The sequence below is a fragment of the Solanum tuberosum genome, unplaced genomic scaffold, assembly GCF_000226075.1.
Source record: "Solanum tuberosum cultivar DM 1-3 516 R44 unplaced genomic scaffold, SolTub_3.0 scf00071, whole genome shotgun sequence".
NCBI classification, from domain to species: Eukaryota; Viridiplantae; Streptophyta; class Magnoliopsida; order Solanales; family Solanaceae; genus Solanum; species Solanum tuberosum.
In genome coordinates this window covers 541,472-562,715 of record NW_006238997.1, presented here as the reverse complement: position 1 = coordinate 562,715, position 21,244 = coordinate 541,472, and the positions used below count along the sequence as shown (strand labels likewise).

Sequence of the window (21,244 nt, the reverse complement as noted above, 5' to 3'; positions counted from 1 at the left end):
TGAAAGCTCGAAGACAAAGAGAACCGGGCTTTTCCAAAGAATTACTGCAGCTTTCCCACTCCCTTTGATTATCATATACAAAAAGGTCTCTTCCACTTTCCTACCAAATCTCTCTCTATTCTGGCACATAAATGAAGGGGTCGAAGAGATTATGGCAGATCATGTTCACCAAGAAATGACCCGAAATTGGATCTTGGTCTATTTGAGATTGTTCCTTTTAATCGTAATCAAAGATGTTTTCTTGTCTCTCGTTTCTTTTCTGAAAAAAAAAAAGAACCTAATGGATCGAACTCATATGCTGTACCTGGTCGTTTAAATCAGATCTCTATTTCGGTACAACGAGAAGGGGTTTACTATGGTCAGTGCAGTGAGGGTACTTGTAAATCACTTATCATCTCCACTAAAATTATTAGTCACTAACGACAATCAACCACCACGATATATATCACCAATCAACTTCATCTATCACCATCACCATTAGCTGTTACTATTATCCATCACAATTATTAATTGTCATCACTAACGACAATCAACCACCACGATCAACAACATCCACTGTTAATTACTATTTTCAGCCACCATTACCATTAGCTATTAACCATCACCAACAAAATCATCAATTGACATCCATCTATTAAAGAATTTTTATCATTTAAAACTAGTTTGGTTACAAAAAATCAAAATAAGGGCCATTTGGTTTGAGGGATAAACAGAAAATATTTTCGGGATTAGTTTATCCCATGTTTGGTTGTAGGTGTTAGCTAAATCCAGGATAAAAGTTAATACCAAAATCATGGCTATCCTAGTTTTGAACCAAATGACCCCTGAGTGTTTTGGGGGCAATTCTAGAAGGAGATTATGTCATCAGAGAACATTACATACTCAACAGAAGAGTTTGACTTTCTGTTGTTATAAATTATGATCATGTTTCAAACATAAAATAGTATCATTTGTTGATTTAACTATTTTGCATGTCCTTTTCACACTGGTTTATGTAATAGACAAGCTATGCCTGATCAAATTCTGTTGACTTTTTGTGAAATTCTTCAAAGAAAGTTTTTGTTTAACCACTAGCCCGATTAATCCAGATTTGTCGTATTGTTTTCTGAGTATTATGATCTGAAATAACATGGCTAGAATTATTAGAAAGCTAATCATAGTCCTTGTAATTTCTTATCTATGTCCTTTAATAATGAATGCGATTTGCGTAGCAACAGATACTATATCAATGAACCAACAAGTTGTAGATGGTGAAACATTAGTTTCAGCAGGAGGTATCTTTGAGCTTGGGTTCTTCAGTCCTAATGGATCCCAAGGGCGATATGTCGGGATATGGTACAAGGGATTACCAGTTGAAAAAGTTGCATGGGTTGCAAACCGCGAAAGAGCATTAATTGGATCATATGGAGTTCTTATGATTAATGCAAGTGATGGAAATTTAGTCCTTGTGGATGATAAAAATATGTCTGTCTGGTCTACAGAAATTAATCTGGTATCGAACAATAACACAATTGCTGTACTGACTGATCAGGGGAATCTTGTTCTCCGCGATAAGAACGAGTTGAATGAATCTGTACTGTTATGGGAGAGCTTCAATCATCCATCCGATACTCTCTTGCCTCGTATGAAGATTGGGCTGAATACTAGAACAGGGGAGCAAATAGTCGTCACGTCGTGGAAAGATGAGAAAAATCCATCACTGGGAAGTTTTAGCACTGCTGTGGTGGATCCTCATGAACTTTTACAAGTACTTATTTTGAATGGCTCATCGAAGCATTTCAGATCGGGGCAGTGGAACCGGAGAAGTTTCATAGGAGTGCCTAGCATGACTAAAGACTTCCATAATGGCTTTCAACTACTTATGGATAATAATGGGGAGGAACTTTATTTTACTTATGCTATACTCAATTACTCTGCTCCAACATTGATATACATTGATTCCTACGGAGCGATAATTCAAATGGATTGGGATGCAGAAGAGAATAAATGGTTAAAGGTGCAGGTAGTACCTAATGGTCAATGTGACTTGTATAACACATGTGGTCCTTTTGGAAGTTGCAAGGATAATGATTCACCAATATGCAAATGTTTGACGGGCTATGAACCAAAGTCTATCGGTGAATGGAACGAGGGGAATTGAACTAGTGGTTGTGTCCGGAGAGCACAATTCCAGTGTGAGGAGACGATCACTAGTACGAATTCTGATGATGAGAGAAAGAGAGGGGAAAAGAATTCTGATCACTTGTTTGGCATATGCTTATGTGGATGGAATAGGCTGCATGATTTGGGGAAAAGAACTTATTGACCTCCAAGAGTTTGCCCGTGGTGGAGAGCAACTATACATTCGCCTCGCACATTCCCAACTTGGTAGATACAGATACACTAATTCTATGTTGCTCGGACACTCCAAAAATGTTGTTGCACCCGTATAGGATCCTCCAAAAAACACACTATTATTGGAGGATCCTACATGCACACAACAATACTTTTGAAGAGACTGAGCAACATAGCACCAATTTTCTCTATAAACATCCCATTTTATTACTACTCGAACGAAACTTCACTTCATTTTGGATTTGTTTTAGTAGTTTGCCTATGTTATTTGTCTCTAATCATTTGTTGGATTCACATTCTCCTTTTATGACTGTAGTGTTCGGGCCAGCTTTAGTGCGCCTGAACTATTCTCAGAGACAGAGCTAGGATTTTGAGTTTATGGATTTTGGATTCTAGAAAAAACAAATTACTGGGTCTTGAATAAATTATTTATACTTATTAAATGGATTCTTAAACACAAAAAATATATGGTCTAGCCCAAAGCTACTGGATTCTACAGACTCTGTAGACAGGCTTGTAGCTCCGCCTTTTCCATCGAGTACTTGCTACCTCTCACCAATAGGGATACTGAGTAATTCTGCTCACTAAGGCATAAGTAGATGTGAAAAAACACCTAGTATGGTTTTGCTTCCATCGGAATCTGAACTTGAGACCTCATGTTTTAGTTTTTTTCTTATCGAGTTGCCTTTTGTCATGCAGATAAGAGGAGGATGCTAACGGGAGCCCATATTGCAATTATTGTCTCAGCGACATTCGGCCTGATTCTTATTGTTTGCACTATATATGTATTGAAGATCAGGAAAAAAGGTAAAAAAAAAAAAAAAACAGTCAATTTTTACAGTTGTTAGAGGCACAACTTTTCGCTATCTTTTGGAAAGACTTTAATTTTTACTAGATTTTATCAGGCATTGGGAGTTTAGTCCCTTTTCGCATAGCTTCAAAACACTCTTCAGCAACAAATTTGCTTCATAACAGTTTTACTCAAGGTAGAAGTACAGAATTACCAGTTTTCAGCTTCAAGTGCATAGAAGCTGCTACTAAGAACTTTTGCTATCGAAATAAACTTGGAGAGGGGGGATTTGGACCTGTATACAAGGTATATATATATATATCACTCGTGTGTGCTTTAATCATCGAAAAAGTAGAGCAAATTTCACATGGTTTATACTCATTTGCTTATTAGTTGAAGTCATGTGTGATTCATATATAGGGGGTATTAGCAAATGGACAAGAGGTTGCTATTAAACGACTTTCGAGGAGCTCAGGACAAGGCATTGAAGAGTTCAAGAATGAGGTTACACTGATTTCTGGACTTCAACACAGAAACTTAGTCAAACTGATGGGATTTTGCGTTCACGGGGAGGAAAAGTTGCTGATCTATGAATACATGTCCAACAGAAGCTTAGACGTTTTCATATTCGGTGAGCTAATTAACAAGAGTACTTAAACAGTACTTTTCTTGATGAATTATGATTAAATTACTCTTTGTGCTTGGCAGGAGGATCAAGATCTAATGATAAGGCGGCATTGAGTTGGAATCAACGATATAGTATCGTTGAAGGGATAGCTAGAGGTCTTCTTTATCTGCATCGTGATTCACGACTAAAAATCATTCACAGAGATCTTAAGACAAGCAATATTCTGTTAGACGAAGATATGAATCCCAAAATCTCAGATTTTGGAATGGCTAGGATTTTCGGAGGGAATCAAACTATAGCAAATACCAACAGGATTGCCGGTACCTAGTAAGTATTAATTGTTCATATATAGCAGTGAAATTCATCATAACTAAATTGTATATTTGTGTATCAATGCAGTGGTTACATGTCCCCTGAATATGCAATACAAGGATTTTTTTCCGAGAAGTCGGATGTCTTCAGTTTTGGTGTCATATTGTTAGAGATTATCAGCAGTAAAAGAAACAACAGCTATTGTCACTCTGAAGACTCTCTCAACCTCCCGGACCAGGTGAAAAAAGAGAAAAACTGAAAGAATTTCTCATTTTCTCATATACAGTCAAACCTCTTTATAATAACGTAATTTCTTGTCTAGCTGCTATAGCAAAAATGTAGTATAAAGAACATATAAATATAACATAATATGGAAGTTCGAGAAAAACTAGGCCGAGGATGATTGTTATCGAGAGGTCTGAATGGACTTGAATATTCTTCTATCCTATACTACTACTATTTTCACATGACAAAACTAATATCAATGGATTTTATAGGCATGGCAACTGTGGAATGAAGGCAAGATACTCGAGTTTCCGGATCCAAAGGTGTTTGGTTCACTTGAAACACCAACACAAGTTGTTAGATGCATCATTGTGGGATTGCTTTGTGTGCAAGAACATGCAAGTTACAGGCCAAATACAGCTACAATTGTTTCCATGCTCTGCAGTGACACACTTCTTCCTCCGCCTAAGCGGCCGGCATATAGCAGCAGAGGCTCTGATGATCCAAGCATTTCACCTTGCTCCAGAAATTCCATTTCTATTTCAAATGTTGAAGGACGTTAACTTCAATTTATCTGTTTGGGACCTTCAATGTGATTTACTATCCTTGTCCCTTGTCCTGGCATAATACATGAATAATATATACCATTTAACTTGACATCAACTGACATCTATGCTCTCCAACTTTCAGTGTACACAAGTAGGTACTTAAACTTGTATAAAGTTGAGCAAGTAGACACACATGTCGTCCTACATTGTGTACACGTAGGACGCCACGTAGGACACATGTGTATATAAAGTGTAAGTGTCTATTTATGCATACACAAAGTTTGAGGACATAGATGTCAGTTGAGGCCAAGTTGAAGGACACATTTATGTATTATGCCATCCAACTCTGAATCCTTCTTTCTTTAGAATGTGGTCATTTGTGTTGGTGGAAAAATGCATTTGATGTCAATTTCTATAGTAGTGACTTTATATCCAAGGATGATCACATGGCGTATTCGAACCAATCACGTACTTTATTGAGATAGACGAAATTCTCCCTCTGAGAATCGTGTATGAGACTTTCATTTCGTAAAACTCGAGCAAAAACACCCAAACACTAGTTGCAACGGATATGGGGTTCCTTGGTGATGGTCTTGTATAGCTGGTTAGAACAGATGTATGTATGTAGTTTGCAGATTTTATTTGATGTTATTGGAGTTGATTGGCTGTTTATGTTGTCAAGATGTTGGCTAATTGCGTATCTTGAATATCAGAAACAATCTCTCTACCCCTATATTCTATTTTTTTTTTTCAAATCTCACTTGGTACTATTCTCGTTCTACCAACCTTGTGATCACAACTAATTGATACAGTCAAACCTCGTTATAGTGGCAGTGGTTGTCTGAAAATTTCATGAATATTATAGTGTGGTGTTGTTATATGTGTATACTAATATTTGATGTTTAGATCTCACTTAATTGTTATAAACAAAAACACAAACAAAATAAGAGTTCGGAGCCAAAAGGACAAGTTTTTTCTTCAAAAAACATTAACGGTATATCAATTTTTTTTTTAACCAAAACGGCAAAATCACTACTGAAGGAGCTATATATTTTAACGTTGCGCACACAGTTAAAACCTTTATTTAAAATCACTGCTCCAACAGCGATTTTGGCCAAATTCTTTTCTTTTTTTTTTTGTAAAATGTCCAATTCTTTTTCTTTTTTTTATCTTAAATCGCTGATTAAGCAGCGTTTTTTCAAAAAAAAAAAAAATCTCTAAAATCACTATCCAACGTTTTCTTTAAAATAAATTAAATTTGTAGCCATTTTAATTTAAAAACTGAATTTGCTGCAATGGCAGCAATTTTCTAATTTTTTAATAAAAATTATCGCTTCTTTGGCAGCAATTTTTCTTGATGTTTAAAAATTGCCAATTTTCCTTAATGTTTTTTTTTTGAAAAAAATTGGATAACGCTGCTGATGCAGCGATTTACAATTTTTTTTAGAAAAACGCTGCTGAGGTAGCGATGTTACAAATTTAATTTTTTTGAAGGTTTTGACGGCGGCATACACGACGTTAAAATATATGGCTCCCTAGGTAGCGATTTTTCCCTTTTGGTTTAAATTTTTTTTGGTATACCGTTTATGTTTTTTTGAGGAAAAAACTTGCCCTTTTGGCTCCGGACTCAACAAAATAATGGGTTAAAAACTTAAATATACAATTTAAGCACCTAAATAACCCCTATATAACCATAGTTTTAACTAGGGGTGTACATGACCGGGTTGGTTCGGGTTTTTCAAATATCAAAACCAAACCATTTGTGTTGGATTTTTAAATCTATAAACCAAACCAATAAAATTCGAGTTTTTCAACCTCGGGTTTTATCGGATTTTTTTGGGTTTTTCCGGTAAAGTATTCATACAAACATATAATTTACTTGTACTTCAAATATTTCTTTAGTCCTACCAAAATACAACTATATAAAAGTGTTTCTTAAGAAAATAACACAAAATATGATATGAGTAATGAACACTAAAAATATCCAACAAAAAAATAATAATAATGAAAATCACGTAAAACAAATATTGACAAATTAACAAGTCATAATAAAAATGATCATAATTTAAAAGTACTAAATCATGCTAAAATAAGTTTAATAAGTATTAGTTACATGACTAAATATTAAAGGAAATTAAAATTAGATTATGTATTTGAATTGTCTAAACCAATGTAAAACCCATATTCAATATTATTTTCATTCTTAGTGTTGAATTGATTTCCTTTTTGCATTAGTATTAATTTGATTTTGATTTAAGCCTTATTATAATTACCAACATCTGTGGACTGTGATCTTTATTGAATCATTCAAAATTCTAAGTTTCAAACTTGAAATAATATATTAAAAGATAAAAATTATGAAAAAGTATAAGAAATATTTAAAAATTATATCAAAGGAAATATTTTTATGTATAAAATAAAATTTAAAATTATATATACAATGTCGGGTTGGTTTGATCTCGGGTTGGTTTTTGTTAGTTAAAACCAAACCAACCCAAATATAGTCAGGTTTTTTTTCAATACCAAACCAAGTCAAACCAACCACTAGTCGGATTTTTTTTCTCGATTGGACTCGATTTGCAGTTAGATTCGGTTTTCGATTCGATCTTGTACACCCCTAGTTTTAACTTTTCACCTACATAGCAATGAAATTTTACAAAACAAAACAAATCAAAAATAAATCGGTAAATTAGAATACAACAACACACGTTCCCATATAAATAAGATTTCAGTCCTTAATTATAAGACTATTTATGGACAAGATAATATATTTCTATGATTGTGGCATTACTATTTTTATAAAATATTAATTATTATCTAAGTTATAATTATAATTTTATTTTAACCAATCAAATCTTAGCTATTAATTCTTACCTATGCTACGTGTCTCATATATGAACAAGAACTTAGGAAAAATGGAAAGAAAAGAAATGGAAAGGAGCCGGATCTCCGACAAACTCCCAATATGTTTTTTTAGCTACTAATACTAATAATGATTACCATAACCTACCTAACTGGCAAACTCCTTGAATTCTCAATAAAATATTATTGTATTTATTTGACTGCATTTAAATTAAAGTAAATTATTGAGCTTGGAATTCCAATACTTGTTTGTTTTGGAGAAAGCTTGCAACTTGCAAGTCTAGGTCAATCAAGTTGCAGTATCATTGGGTAACTAAGGGATTAATTAACTTAATCTAAAATTGTTCTAGAAATATTACAATTTCATTCAACCCTAAATTGGACATATATTAATTAATGGTTTTGGATTTATTTGAAAAGTAATTCTCTCGATTAGCATCATAAAGTCCGTGAGGGTAAATTGTTTTCTATCAAGTACGACTCTACATATATCTAGGACTCGACTATAAGACCTTTCGTTAAGGATAATTTGCTTAAATTTAAATTCTTATCGAAAAATCTCACATTAAAAATTAAAAAAATTCTTTAACAAATGCCGCTTTGTATCAGAAGGACTTACAATGTTAACTTGTGTACCACATACTTTACAAATATTTTAATTCAAAATTTAATTTAATACAAAGTTGCTCAATAATTGATTGAAATCTCCACAATTGACTCATCGGTCCACCCAATGGTAATTTATGTGTCTAACAATATAATTATTTGGGGAGTCAATTTTTTTTTTTTTTTTTTAATCACATCTTAAAAAAACATTTCAAGTTATTAACTAGTATATTTTATTTTAAATCATTTTAAGCAGTTTTTAAATATATAATTCATTTTATAAGATATAAAGAATCTACGCTCAACTTTACACTAAAAAATTAATAATTTAACTCTCGTAATTTGAATCTTGCCACGTGCAGAAGACAATAATTATTTTACTTATACAATCATTATGCCATGTATTTTAATCTTATTTAAGAAAAGATTTTTAAAAAAAATAGGAAAAACTTTATGTATTTCCATACTTAATTATCAACTTAATCCCACTATACCATGAACATATGGTATGTGGAATAATATATACTAGCAACATCAAAGGGAAATAATAATAATAATTATAGACGTACATTTAATCCCTTACACATTGGTTGGTACCATAGTTGTAGTTTGGCTTCTCCCCCACCCACAATTGCACAGCTGCCCTCCCCGTGAAATCACCAGTTCCCTTGGCAAGGTTCTCCCCTGCACCGGAATGAATCAAGTTACAATCACCAGTTCTTGAATTAAAGTAAACTAGTATATATACTCGCGGATAATATTAAAATATTATTTTTAAGTGTATTAGAATGTGTGACTTGCAAGTTTGAGTCAGTCAAAATTACAGTGTTTTTTTGTGTGATTAATTAACTTAGTTAGAAAATCAAATATAATTATTTCACTCGTACTTCAACTTATAATAACTAAACGAAGTCAATCGGAACTCATCATAGCTTTCTGAGGGATCGACTCAAGACTCATAATCAAGATTATATTGATTATGCTCACTTAGTTTTTGAATATGTAAATTTCATAATTTAAAAAAGGAAATAAAGAATCTATGTCGTGTTAGTGTTTTGCCCTAATTAAAAAAAAATAAAGGTCCTTTAAATTTTTCAAAAGTGAACACCTTTGGTTTTGAGAAGATATTTATCAAACTTTGATTGTTAAATTTAATCGAATTTGTATAAAATGTTAAATTTTAAACACTGTGGAATTTTATTTCACATGTGAAGAAAATTCAAAGGAGATTAATGTTGCATTGCATGTCGTGTTATTCAGGAAATACTCTATGCTTTAAAGAATAGTCATACTTTAATCTAGGACATTTCTTCACCCCATATTATTCAGATAAGATTAAACAAGACTTAGTAAGTGTTTTTGGGTGGAATATTCACAATAGGTAAAATATGCGCTCTCAATAATTACATGCAAGTCTACGGAGCATAGAAAGACAAGATGCTTATATCGTACTTGCTAAATGAATCTAATTCTAATACAATTTTATATCTCAATTAAATTGGACTCGCACATGTTCTACAGTCTCGTGAATCATGTTGAAGCAACTAAAGCAAGGACTTTAGGCTCCAAAATTTTAGGGTTCCGATTTTTATTTTTTATTTTCTCATACAATGTCTAGAATCTATGTTGAAGTCACGATTAATTCAATTTCGTGTCACATAAGGTTCTTTAAAGGAAGAAGCTCTCTAGCAATATTTGTTTTCCTTTTGAGATTTGGACTCAATATCTCTGATCAAGAGAGGAAGCGATTCAGTTTTATTTAGCTATAAAATATTTTATGAAAATTTGATTTTAAACCATCGATCTTATTGAGCCACCCTGCGTGAATGTATTGGAAGAAAATTATTCTATGAGAGAGAGAAGACTAAGTATTTATTAGTCATTGAAAGCAATTTGGATATAATGAAAACAAAAAAATAAAGAAAGTGATGGACACTTAAACCAGAACAAATTTTTGGTCCTTTGTGTGGAAATTAACTGCTTCACATCCTTGCAGCTTCGAATGAGATTTTTTTTAAAAAAATTTGAAAGTGTTGAAGCTGAATTTATGAATAAATAGTTATATGTTTAGATAAGTTTTAAATGGAGCATAAATAGTTTGATTTGCTTAATTATATATGCACACATTAAGTAATTTCTATCGTATATATTTTGTATATTTCTTTTATATATAAAATATAATTTTTTGGTGAAAAGTGTTCAACGATAGTCGCTATAGTGTGTGGAATTCATGTTCCATCACATAATTGGAGAGTTTTTTCTTGACTTTCTTTTTATTATTACTATTATTTATGGATTTTTATATAGTTTAATTCACTGATTTTGATTCGGAGAATGACAATATACTAGAGTTTTAATTTACCCTTTGTTTGGTTATAATATATTATATTTATTTGACTGCGTTTGCATTATAGTATAAATTGTTTGGAATTACTTGTTTGTTTTGGGAAAGACTTGCAAGTTTGAGTCGGTCAAAATTACACTGTGATTAATCAACTTAATTAGAAAATCAAATATAATTTTATACTTCACTCGTATTCCACTTAAACTAACTAAATTAAGTTAAACGGAACTCACCATAGCTTTTCTGTGGTATTGAGTTGTATATAAATATACTCTGATGGTATCAAAGATAACTGAACAGTGTCTTCATTGAAAGACTGCTTCTTCCTCCTTGATATTATCAAAGTATAATATACTTTGGTGGTATTAATGAGTAACCGAATAGTGTTTTCATTAAGGTTTGTTTCAGTCCTTCGATGAGAATACTCAATCATCCATGATACCATTACGGTATATCTACATACTGTCGTGGTATCATTTAGGTATGCTTGAATTCTTCAATATTTTAATTTTAAAAAATATAAAAATATATTTCCTACTAATTTAGAGTTTAATAAATAAGATTGTGAATTTAATAATTTCTCTTAATTATTTCTTAAAAAAAGAGTTAAATCCTATATCTCATACTGATATCATACGCGATATAAAAAAGGAGAAAGTGGGGTAAGCATGTAAATATTTTGAGGCATGGGTCCATTTAGGGTAAATAGTTTGGATAAAGTCCAATTTAGATAAATAGTTTCATAATTGGGTCTATCTTACATAGTTTTTTCTATTAATTACGCTACTTAATTTTTAAATATATAAATTTCATAATTTTAAATAAGTAAAGAACCTATGCCCAACTTCACACTCGTACTTGGAATTTTTCAATATTAATTTGCTCATACAATTATTCTACTAATTTATATAGAACCAATCCTTTTCTGAGATTAAGTAGCACAAATATCGTATTTTAATCTTAGTTAATGAAAGACAAATTTTAAAAAGGTCAAATAGGAATAACAACTTTATGTATTCATGTTTAGTGGAAACGAGAAGATGCAATACTTAGTTATCAACGTAAGCCACTATACCATGAACATATGGTACGTGGAATTATTCATACTAGCAACATCAAAGGGTAATAATAATAATAATTATAGAGGTACATTTAATCCCTTACACATCATAAGTAAACACATTTTAGTAAGGACGTTGTCCGACCCAGTTTCCAACAGGATCATAGTTGCATGAAATGAACCACCATCCGTTGTTGCAACGAGCCCGACCACAACCTAGTCGAACTGAGTTGCGCCAGACTACTTGAGTATAGTGTCCGCACACTTGTCCGCTTGCACATTGGTTGGTACCATAGTTGTAGTTTGGCTTCTCCCCCACCCACAATTGCACAGCTGCCCTCCCCGTGAAATCACCAGTTCCCTTGGCAAGGTTCTCCCCTGCACCGGAATGAATCAAGTTACAATCACCAGTTCTTGAATTGGCATAATTTTGTGCTCGGGATGCCAAACCGGCATCCCAAGACATTGGCCCGACCCCGACTTGGGCACGGGCATCGTTGTGAACCGCAAGATAGTCTTGGGGTGAATTTTGGGCATCACAAGAGTGAAATATGGCTAATACCATGAGACAAGTGAGTAACAATGAGATGTTAAACAACCCCATTTTGCTTTAGGTCTAGTGGAAAGAAAATAAATCTAAGTTATTGTGATTATAAATGTGAGATAAGTAGTGTATTTATAAGTAAAATTAATTGTGGAATTTTGTTTAGCATGTGTGAAGAAAATTCAAAGGAAATTAGTAGAGGAAATGATAAAAATGGTCTCTTATCTTTGATAGTAAGTTCAAAATAGTCTCGTGTGTATTTAGTTGAGCCATTTTGGTCCTTCAATTGTTTAGAAGTAATTACTTTCGGTCCTGATGGTATCAAAGATAAGTGAACAGTGTCTTCATTGAAGGACTGCTTCTTCCTCCTTGATATTATCAAAGGATAATATACTTTGGTGGTATTAATGAGTAACTGAATAGTGTTTTCATTAAGATTTGTTTCAGTCCTTCGATGAGAATACTCAATCATCCATGATATCATTACGGTATTTCTACATACTGTCGTGATATCATTGAGGTATGTTTGAATTCTTCAATATTTTAATTTTAAAAAATATATTTCCTACTAATTTAGAGTTTAATAAATAAGATTGTGAATTTAATAATTTTCTCATAACTATTTCTTAAAAAAAGAGTTAAATCCTATATCTCATACTATATCATGTGCAATATAAAAAAGGAGAAAGTGGGGTAAGCAGGTAAATATTTTGAGGTATAGGTCCATTTAGGGTAAATAGTTTGGATAGAGTCCAATTTAGATAAATAGTTTCATAATTGGGTCTATCTTACATAGTTTTTTCTATTAATTACGCTACTTAATTTTTAAATATATAAATTTCATAATTTTAAATAAGTAAAGAACCTATGCCCAACTTCACACTAAGAATTTAGTACTTTGACCCTCGTACTTGGAATTTTTCAATATTAATTTGCTCATACAATTATTCAACTAATTTATATAGAACCAATCCTTTTCTGAGTTTAAGTAGCACAAATATCGTATTTTAATCTTAGTTAATGAAAGACAAATTTTAAAAAGGTCAAATAGGAATAACAACTTTATGTATTCATGTTTAGTGGAAACAAGAAGATGCAATACTTAGTTATCAACGTAAGCCACTATACCATGAACATATGGTACGTGGAATTATTCATACTAGCAACATCAAAGGGTAATAATAATAATAATTATAGAGGTACATTTAATCCCTTACACATCATAAGTAAACACATTTTAGTAAGGACGTTGTCCGACCCAGTTTCCAACAGGATCATAGTTGCATGAAATGAACCACCATCCGTTGTTGCAACGAGCCCGACCACAACCTAGTCGAACTGAGTTGCGCCAGACTACTTGAGTATAGTGTCCGCACACTTGTCCGCTTGCACATTGGTTGGTACCATAGTTGTAGTTTGGCTTCTCCCCCACCCACAATTGCACAGCTGCCCTCCCCGTGAAATCACCAGTTCCCTTGGCAAGGTTCTCCCCTGCACCGGAATGAATCAAGTTACAATCACCAGTTCTTGAATTGGCATAATTTTGTGCTCGGGATGCCAAACCGGCATCCCAAGACATTGGCCCGACCCCGACTTGGGCACGGGCATCGTTGTGAACCGCAAGATAGTCTTGGGGTGAATTTTGGGCATCACAAGAGTGAAATATGGCTAATACCATGAGACAAGTGAGTAACAATGAGATGTTAAACAACCCCATTTTGCTTTAGGTCTAGTGGAAAGAAAATAAATCTAAGTTATTGTGATTATAAATGTGAGATAAGTAGTGTATTTATAAGTAAAATTAATTGTGGATTTTGGTTTAGCATGTGTGAAGAAAATTCAAAGGAAATTAGTAGAGGAAATGATAAAAATGGTCTCTTATCTTTGATAGTAAGTTCAAAATAGTCTCGTGTGTATTTAGTTGAGCCATTTTGGTCCTTCAATTGTTTAGAAGTAATTACTTTCGGTCCTTTAAGTTTTTCAAAAATGAGCATTTTTTTTTATCTTGATTAGATTTTTATCAAACTTTGATTGTTAAATTTAAACATTGTGGAATTTTATTTTTCATATTAAGAAAATTCAAATGTGATTAGTACCTTGCATGTCGTGTGATTCATAGAATACTATATTCTTTAAAGAATAGTCATACTTTAATCTAGGTAATTCTTGTTTTTTTTTCAAAATTATATTATCAAAATAAGGTTAAACAAGATTAATTAAGCATTTTTGGGTGGAATAAAAAGTCTATAGAACATAAGAAGACTTGAATTACTAAAAAGATATATATTTTTTCTATTAGATGGGGCTCACACATGTTCTACAATCTCGTGAAGCATAAAGATGTATATTTTTTTTCCATTAGATGGGGCTCACACATGTTCTACAGCCTCGTGAAGCATGGACGTGACCAAATGGTGAAGCAGCTAAAATAAGGGCTTTAGGCTCCAAAATTATAGGGGTTTGAATAAAAACTTTTTTTCTTATACAATGTCTTGGGTGTGTGCTGGAGTCCTCATTAATTTGATTTATGTCACATAAGTACCTTTAAAGGGAAGTTCTATCTAGCAGTCTTTATTTTCATTTTAGGATTCGAACATGGAACATCCGATCAAGAGAGGATGCGATTCAGTGTTTACTTGTAAAATATTTCATGGAAAAATGATTTTAGGCCATCGATATTATTGAGCCGCCCTAAATCTATTGGGAGAAAATTATTGTACGAGAGAGAAGAGTGAGAATTTGTTAGTCATTGAAAGCAATTTGAATATAATGAAAACAAAAAATAAACAAAGTGATGGACACATAAACCAGGACAAATATTTGGTCCTTTCTGTAGAAATTAACTGCCTCACATCCTGGCAGCTTCGAATGAGAATTATTAATTTTTAAAACGTTTTTAAGGGTTGAAGTTGAATTTACGAATAAATAGTTACATGTTTAAATAAGTATTAAATAGAGAATAAATAATTTGATATGCTTAATAAATATATGTGCACCTAAAGTAGTTCCTGACGAATGTACTTCATATAATATTTTACATATAAAGTATAATTTTTCGATAAAAGTTTTCAATAGGTCACCGCCAGGGGAGGAGCCAGCATGTCTTTAGGGGTTCATCCGAATCCCTTTTGGTGGAAAATATTACTATATATACATGGTTAAAATTATTTTTTAGATGTATATAATAGATGTCGAACCCCCCTTCGACTAGTTCATATGTTTACTCCTTCGGATTTTGAACCCCTTATTAAAAATCATGGCTCTGCCACTAGTCACCGCTGCGTGGAATTCCTGTTCCATCACGTAATTGGAGAGTTTTTTCTTGACTTCTATTTTTATTATTATGGAATTATCTACAGTTTAATTCACTGATTTTGATTTGGAGAATGACAATATGCTAATTTTATGTATTAAACCTTAGTGTGAAGATAAAATATTATATTTATTTGACAACGTTACGTTTGTATTAAAGTAAACTAGTATATATATATATTCGCGGATAATATTAAAAATATTATTTTTAAGTGTATTAGAATGTGTGACTTGCAAGTTTGAGTCAGTCAAAATTACAGTTATTTTTTGTGTGATTAATTAACTTAGTTAGAAAATCAAATATAATTATTTCACTCGTACTTCAACTTATAATAACTAAACGAAGTCAATCGGAACTCATCATAGCTTTCTGAGGGATCGACTCAAGACTCATAATCAAGATTATATTGATTATGCTCACTTAGTTTTTGAATATGTAAATTTCATAATTTAAAAAAGGAAATAAAGAATCTATGTCGTGTTAGTGTTTTGCCCTGATTTTAAAAAATAAAGGTCCTTTAAATTTTTCAAAAGTGAACACTTTTGGTTTTGAGAAGATATTTATCAAACTTTGATTGTTAAATTTAATCGAATTTGTATAAAATGTTAAATTTAAACACTGTGGAATTTTATTTCACATGTGAAGAAAATTCAAAGGAGATTAATGTTACATTGCATGTCGTGTTATTCAGGAAATACTCTATGCTTTAAAGAATAGTCATACTTTAATCTAGGACATTTCTTCACCCCATATTATTCAGATAAGATTAAACAAGACTTAGTAAGTGTTTTTGGGTGGAATATTCACAATAGGTAAAATATGCGCTCTCAATAATTACATGCAAGTCTACGGAGCATAGAAAGACAAGATGCTTATATCGTATATTTGCTAAATGAATCTAATTCTAATACAACTTTATATCTCAATTAAATTGGACTCGCACATGTTCTACAGTCTCGTGAATCATGTTGAAGCAACTAAAGCAAGGACTTTAGGCTCCAAAATTTTAGGGTTCCGATTTTTATTTTTTATTTTCTCATACAATGTCTAGAATCTATGTTGAAGTCACGATTAATTCAATTTCGTGTCACATAAGGTTCTTTAAAGGAAGAAGCTCTCTAGCAATATTTGTTTTCCTTTTGAGATTTGGACTCAATATCTCTGATCAAGAGAGGAAGCGATTCAGTTTTATTTAGCTATAAAATATTTTATGAAAATTTGATTTTAAACCATCGATCTTATTGAGCCACCCTTGCGTGAATGTATTGGAAGAAAATTATTCTATGAGAGAGAGAAGACTAAGTATTTATTAGTCATTGAAAGCAATTTGGATATAATGAAAACAAAAAAATAAAGAAAGTGATGGACACTTAAACCAGAACAAATTTTTGGTCCTTTGTGTGGAAATTAACTGCTTCACATCCTTGCAGCTTCGAATGAGATTTTTTTTAAAAAAATTTGAAAGTGTTGAAGCTGAATTTATGAATAAATAGTTATATGTTTAGATAAGTTTTAAATGGAGCATAAATAGTTTGATTTGCTTAATTATATATGCACACATTAAGTAATTTCTATCGTATATATTTTGTATATTTCTTTTATATATAAAATATAATTTTTTGGTGAAAAGTGTTCAACGATAGTCGCTATAGTGTGTGGAATTCATGTTCCATCACATAATTGGAGAGTTTTTTCTTGACTTTCTTTTTATTATTACTATTATTTATGGATTTTTATATAGTTTAATTCACTGATTTTGATTCGGAGAATGACAATATACTAGAGTTTTAATTTACCCTTTGTTTGGTTATAATATATTATATTTATTTGACTGCGTTTGCATTATAGTATAAATTGTTTGGAATTACTTGTTTGTTTTGGGAAAGACTTGCAAGTTTGAGTCGGTCAAAATTACACTGTGATTAATCAACTTAATTAGAAAATCAAATATAATTTTATACTTCACTCGTATTCCACTTAAACTAACTAAATTAAGTTAAACGGAACTCACCATAGCTTTTCTGTGGTATTGAGTTGTATATAAATACTAGTAACGAAAGCCCGGGCGCTGCCCGGGCCCTGTGGTATTGAGTTGTATATAAATATACTCTGATGGTATCAAAGATAACTGAACAGTGTCTTCATTGAAAGACTGCTTCTTCCTCCTTGATATTATCAAAGTATAATATACTTTGGTGGTATTAATGAGTAACCGAATAGTGTTTTCATTAAGGTTTGTTTCAGTCCTTCGATGAGAATACTCAATCATCCATGATACCATTACGGTATATCTACATACTGTCGTGGTATCATTTAGGTATGCTTGAATTCTTCAATATTTTAATTTTAAAAAATATAAAAATATATTTCCTACTAATTTAGAGTTTAATAAATAAGATTGTGAATTTAATAATTTCTCTTAATTATTTCTTAAAAAAAGAGTTAAATCCTATATCTCATACTGATATCATACGCGATATAAAAAAGGAGAAAGTGGGGTAAGCATGTAAATATTTTGAGGCATGGGTCCATTTAGGGTAAATAGTTTGGATAAAGTCCAATTTAGATAAATAGTTTCATAATTGGGTCTATCTTACATAGTTTTTTCTATTAATTACGCTACTTAATTTTTAAATATATAAATTTCATAATTTTAAATAAGTAAAGAACCTATGCCCAACTTCACACTCGTACTTGGAATTTTTCAATATTAATTTGCTCATACAATTATTCTACTAATTTATATAGAACCAATCCTTTTCTGAGATTAAGTAGCACAAATATCGTATTTTAATCTTAGTTAATGAAAGACAAATTTTAAAAAGGTCAAATAGGAATAACAACTTTATGTATTCATGTTTAGTGGAAACGAGAAGATGCAATACTTAGTTATCAACGTAAGCCACTATACCATGAACATATGGTACGTGGAATTATTCATACTAGCAACATCAAAGGGTAATAATAATAATAATTATAGAGGTACATTTAATCCCTTACACATCATAAGTAAACACATTTTAGTAAGGACGTTGTCCGACCCAGTTTCCAACAGGATCATAGTTGCATGAAATGAACCACCATCCGTTGTTGCAACGAGCCCGACCACAACCTAGTCGAACTGAGTTGCGCCAGACTACTTGAGTATAGTGTCCGCACACTTGTCCGCTTGCACATTGGTTGGTACCATAGTTGTAGTTTGGCTTCTCCCCCACCCACAATTGCACAGCTGCCCTCCCCGTGAAATCACCAGTTCCCTTGGCAAGGTTCTCCCCTGCACCGGAATGAATCAAGTTACAATCACCAGTTCTTGAATTGGCATAATTTTGTGCTCGGGATGCCAAACCGGCATCCCAAGACATTGGCCCGACCCCGACTTGGGCACGGGCATCGTTGTGAACCGCAAGATAGTCTTGGGGTGAATTTTGGGCATCACAAGAGTGAAATATGGCTAATACCATGAGACAAGTGAGTAACAATGAGATGTTAAACAACCCCATTTTGCTTTAGGTCTAGTGGAAAGAAAATAAATCTAAGTTATTGTGATTATAAATGTGAGATAAGTAGTGTATTTATAAGTAAAATTAATTGTGGAATTTTGTTTAGCATGTGTGAAGAAAATTCAAAGGAAATTAGTAGAGGAAATGATAAAAATGGTCTCTTATCTTTGATAGTAAGTTCAAAATAGTCTCGTGTGTATTTAGTTGAGCCATTTTGGTCCTTCAATTGTTTAGAAGTAATTACTTTCGGTCCTTTAAGTTTTTCAAAAATGAGCATTTTTTTTATCTTGATTAGATTTTTATCAAACTTTGATTGTTAAATTTAAACATTGTGGAATTTTATTTTTCATATTAAGAAAATTCAAATGTGATTAGTACCTTGCATGTCGTGTGATTCATGGAATACTATATTCTTTAAAGAATAGTCATACTTTAATCTAGGTAATTCTTGTTTTTTTTTTTCAAAATTATATTATCAAAATAAGGTTAAACAAGACTAATTAAGCATTTTTGGGTGGAATAAAAAGTCTATAGAACATAAGAAGACTTGAATTATTAAAATGATGTATATTTTTTCTATTAGATGGGGCTCACACATTTTTTCTAAGTACCTTTAAAGGGAAGTTCTATCTAGCAGTATTTATTTTCATTTTAGGATTCGAACATGGAACATCCGATCAAGAGAGGATTCTATTCAGTGTTTACTTATAAAATATTTCATGGAAAAATGATTTTAGGCCATCGATATTATTGAGCCGCCCTAAATCTATTGGGAGAAAATTATTGTACGAGAGAGAAGAGTGAGAATTTGTTAGTCATTGAAAGCAATTTGAATATAATGAAAACAAAAAATAAACAAAGTGATGGACACATAAACCAGGACAAATATTTGGTCCTTTCTGTAGAAATTAACTGCCTCACATCCTGGCAGCTTCGAATGAGAATTATTAATTTTTAAAACGTTTTTAAGGGTTGAAGTTGAATTTACGAATAAATAGTTACATGTTTAAATAAGTATTATAAAGAGAATAAATAATTTGATGTGCTTAATAAATATATGGCACACTTAAAATAGTTTCTAAGGTACATATTTCGCATAAATTTTTATATATAATTTTTTTTTGATGAAAAATGTTTAACTGACCACCTATCATAGGTCGTCACTATGTTAAATTCCTGTTCCATCACGTAAGTGTAGAGTTTTTTTCTTGATTTATTATTATTATTATTATTATTATTATCATTATTATGGATTTTTCTATAGACTGCGTTTATATTAAAGTAAATTGTTTGGAATTACTTGTTTGTTTTGGGAAAGACTTGCAAGTTTGAGTCGGTCAAAATTACACCGTGATTAATCAACCTAATTTGAAAACCAAATATAATTATCAGGGAGCGGATCTACCTCAGAGCAAAGGGGGTCGAGCGGCACCCCTCATCGAAAGATTACATTATATATATATATATATATATATAAAAAAAACTTATAGGAGGTTGTGTGTTCCATTCTTGATAGCAATTCTGGCTCTGCCACTGAACTCATAACCAAGATTATATTAATTAGGGGAAAAAATACTTATATCCCCAAAAAAGTAAAATATTTATCTTTAAATATTTTATTACTTTCATACCCCCTTTTATTTTAAAATGACATATATCTAGATCTATTCACGCGTTGACGTCATGTTGATGTCAACGTTCACCTTTTTTTTTCCTTTCTGATACCATCACAGTATAATACAATCGTATATGAATATACTATGATGGTATCAAAGAGTAACCGAGTAGTTTCTTCATCGAAGGACTATTTCTTCCTCTTTGATATCATCAAAGTATAATATACTCTGGTGGTATCAATGAGTAACTAAATGGTGTTTTCATTAAGGTTTGCTTCAGTCCCTCGATGGGAATACTCAATCATCCATGATACCATTACGTTATATCTACATGCTATCATGGTATCATTGAGGTATGTTTCAATTCTTCAATATTTTAATTTTAAAAAATATAAAAATATATTTTACTAACTAATTTAGAGTTTAATAAATAAGATTGTGACTTTAATAATTTTCTCTTAATTATTTCTTTAAAAAAAGTTAAATCCTATATGATACCGATAAAGTATCAACATACAGACATAGTGTCACGCCCCGAGTCTACACCCTGGGCGGGACTGGC

General features: G+C 31.9%; 5 protein-coding genes across 5 annotated transcripts; 2 read left to right on the top strand and 3 right to left on the bottom strand.

Annotated features, from left to right (window-relative positions):
- The first annotated feature begins 1,127 nt into the window (after positions 1-1,127).
- Positions 1,128-2,140, top strand: LOC107060278 (G-type lectin S-receptor-like serine/threonine-protein kinase At1g11330). The gene has a single exon (XM_015307976.1). It carries the CDS (start codon positions 1,130-1,132, stop codon positions 2,138-2,140), a length of 1,011 nt encoding a protein of 336 aa, XP_015163462.1. The 5' UTR covers positions 1,128-1,129.
- A 67-nt stretch (positions 2,141-2,207) lies between these two features.
- LOC102582720 (G-type lectin S-receptor-like serine/threonine-protein kinase At1g11330) lies at positions 2,208-5,459 on the top strand. The gene is made up of 7 exons (XM_015307975.1): positions 2,208-2,367; positions 3,034-3,141; positions 3,240-3,430; positions 3,545-3,755; positions 3,833-4,079; positions 4,152-4,302; positions 4,562-5,459. Exons 1-7 carry the CDS (start codon positions 2,208-2,210, stop codon positions 4,850-4,852), a joined length of 1,359 nt encoding a protein of 452 aa, XP_015163461.1. The 3' UTR covers positions 4,853-5,459.
- A 6,185-nt stretch (positions 5,460-11,644) lies between these two features.
- On the bottom strand, positions 11,645-12,375 carry LOC102599140 (pathogenesis-related leaf protein 4). Its single transcript, XM_006345631.2, has one exon. It carries the CDS (start codon positions 12,311-12,313, stop codon positions 11,834-11,836), a length of 480 nt encoding a protein of 159 aa, XP_006345693.1. The 5' UTR covers positions 12,314-12,375; the 3' UTR covers positions 11,645-11,833.
- A 926-nt stretch (positions 12,376-13,301) lies between these two features.
- PR1B (pathogenesis-related protein 1b precursor) lies at positions 13,302-13,975 on the bottom strand. Its single transcript, NM_001288166.1, is given in 1 exon segment — positions 13,302-13,975. A coding segment is annotated over 1 exon segment (480 nt). The 5' UTR covers positions 13,971-13,975; the 3' UTR covers positions 13,302-13,490.
- Positions 13,976-18,418: 4,443 nt separating this feature from the next.
- LOC102599796 (pathogenesis-related leaf protein 4) lies at positions 18,419-19,128 on the bottom strand. Its single transcript, XM_006345633.2, has one exon. It carries the CDS (start codon positions 19,064-19,066, stop codon positions 18,587-18,589), a length of 480 nt encoding a protein of 159 aa, XP_006345695.1. The 5' UTR covers positions 19,067-19,128; the 3' UTR covers positions 18,419-18,586.
- Positions 19,129-21,244: the final 2,116 nt, after the last annotated feature.

Bases quoted from the DNA above. Each gene is read 5' to 3' on its own strand.
- LOC102582720 (XM_015307975.1), top strand. From the start codon at position 2,208: ATGAGAGAAAGAGAGGGGAAAAGAATTCTGATCACTTGTTTGGCATAT. The intron at 3,756-3,832 runs GTGAGCTAATTA...TGTGCTTGGCAG, and splicing joins CTTAGACGTTTTCATATTCG to GAGGATCAAGATCTAATGAT. The intron at 4,080-4,151 runs GTAAGTATTAAT...GTATCAATGCAG, and splicing joins AACAGGATTGCCGGTACCTA to TGGTTACATGTCCCCTGAAT.
- LOC102599796 (XM_006345633.2), bottom strand. From the start codon at position 19,066: ATGGGGTTGTTTAACATCTCATTGTTACTCACTTGTCTCATGGTATTA.
- LOC107060278 (XM_015307976.1), top strand. From the start codon at position 1,130: ATGGCTAGAATTATTAGAAAGCTAATCATAGTCCTTGTAATTTCTTAT.
- LOC102599140 (XM_006345631.2), bottom strand. From the start codon at position 12,313: ATGGGGTTGTTTAACATCTCATTGTTACTCACTTGTCTCATGGTATTA.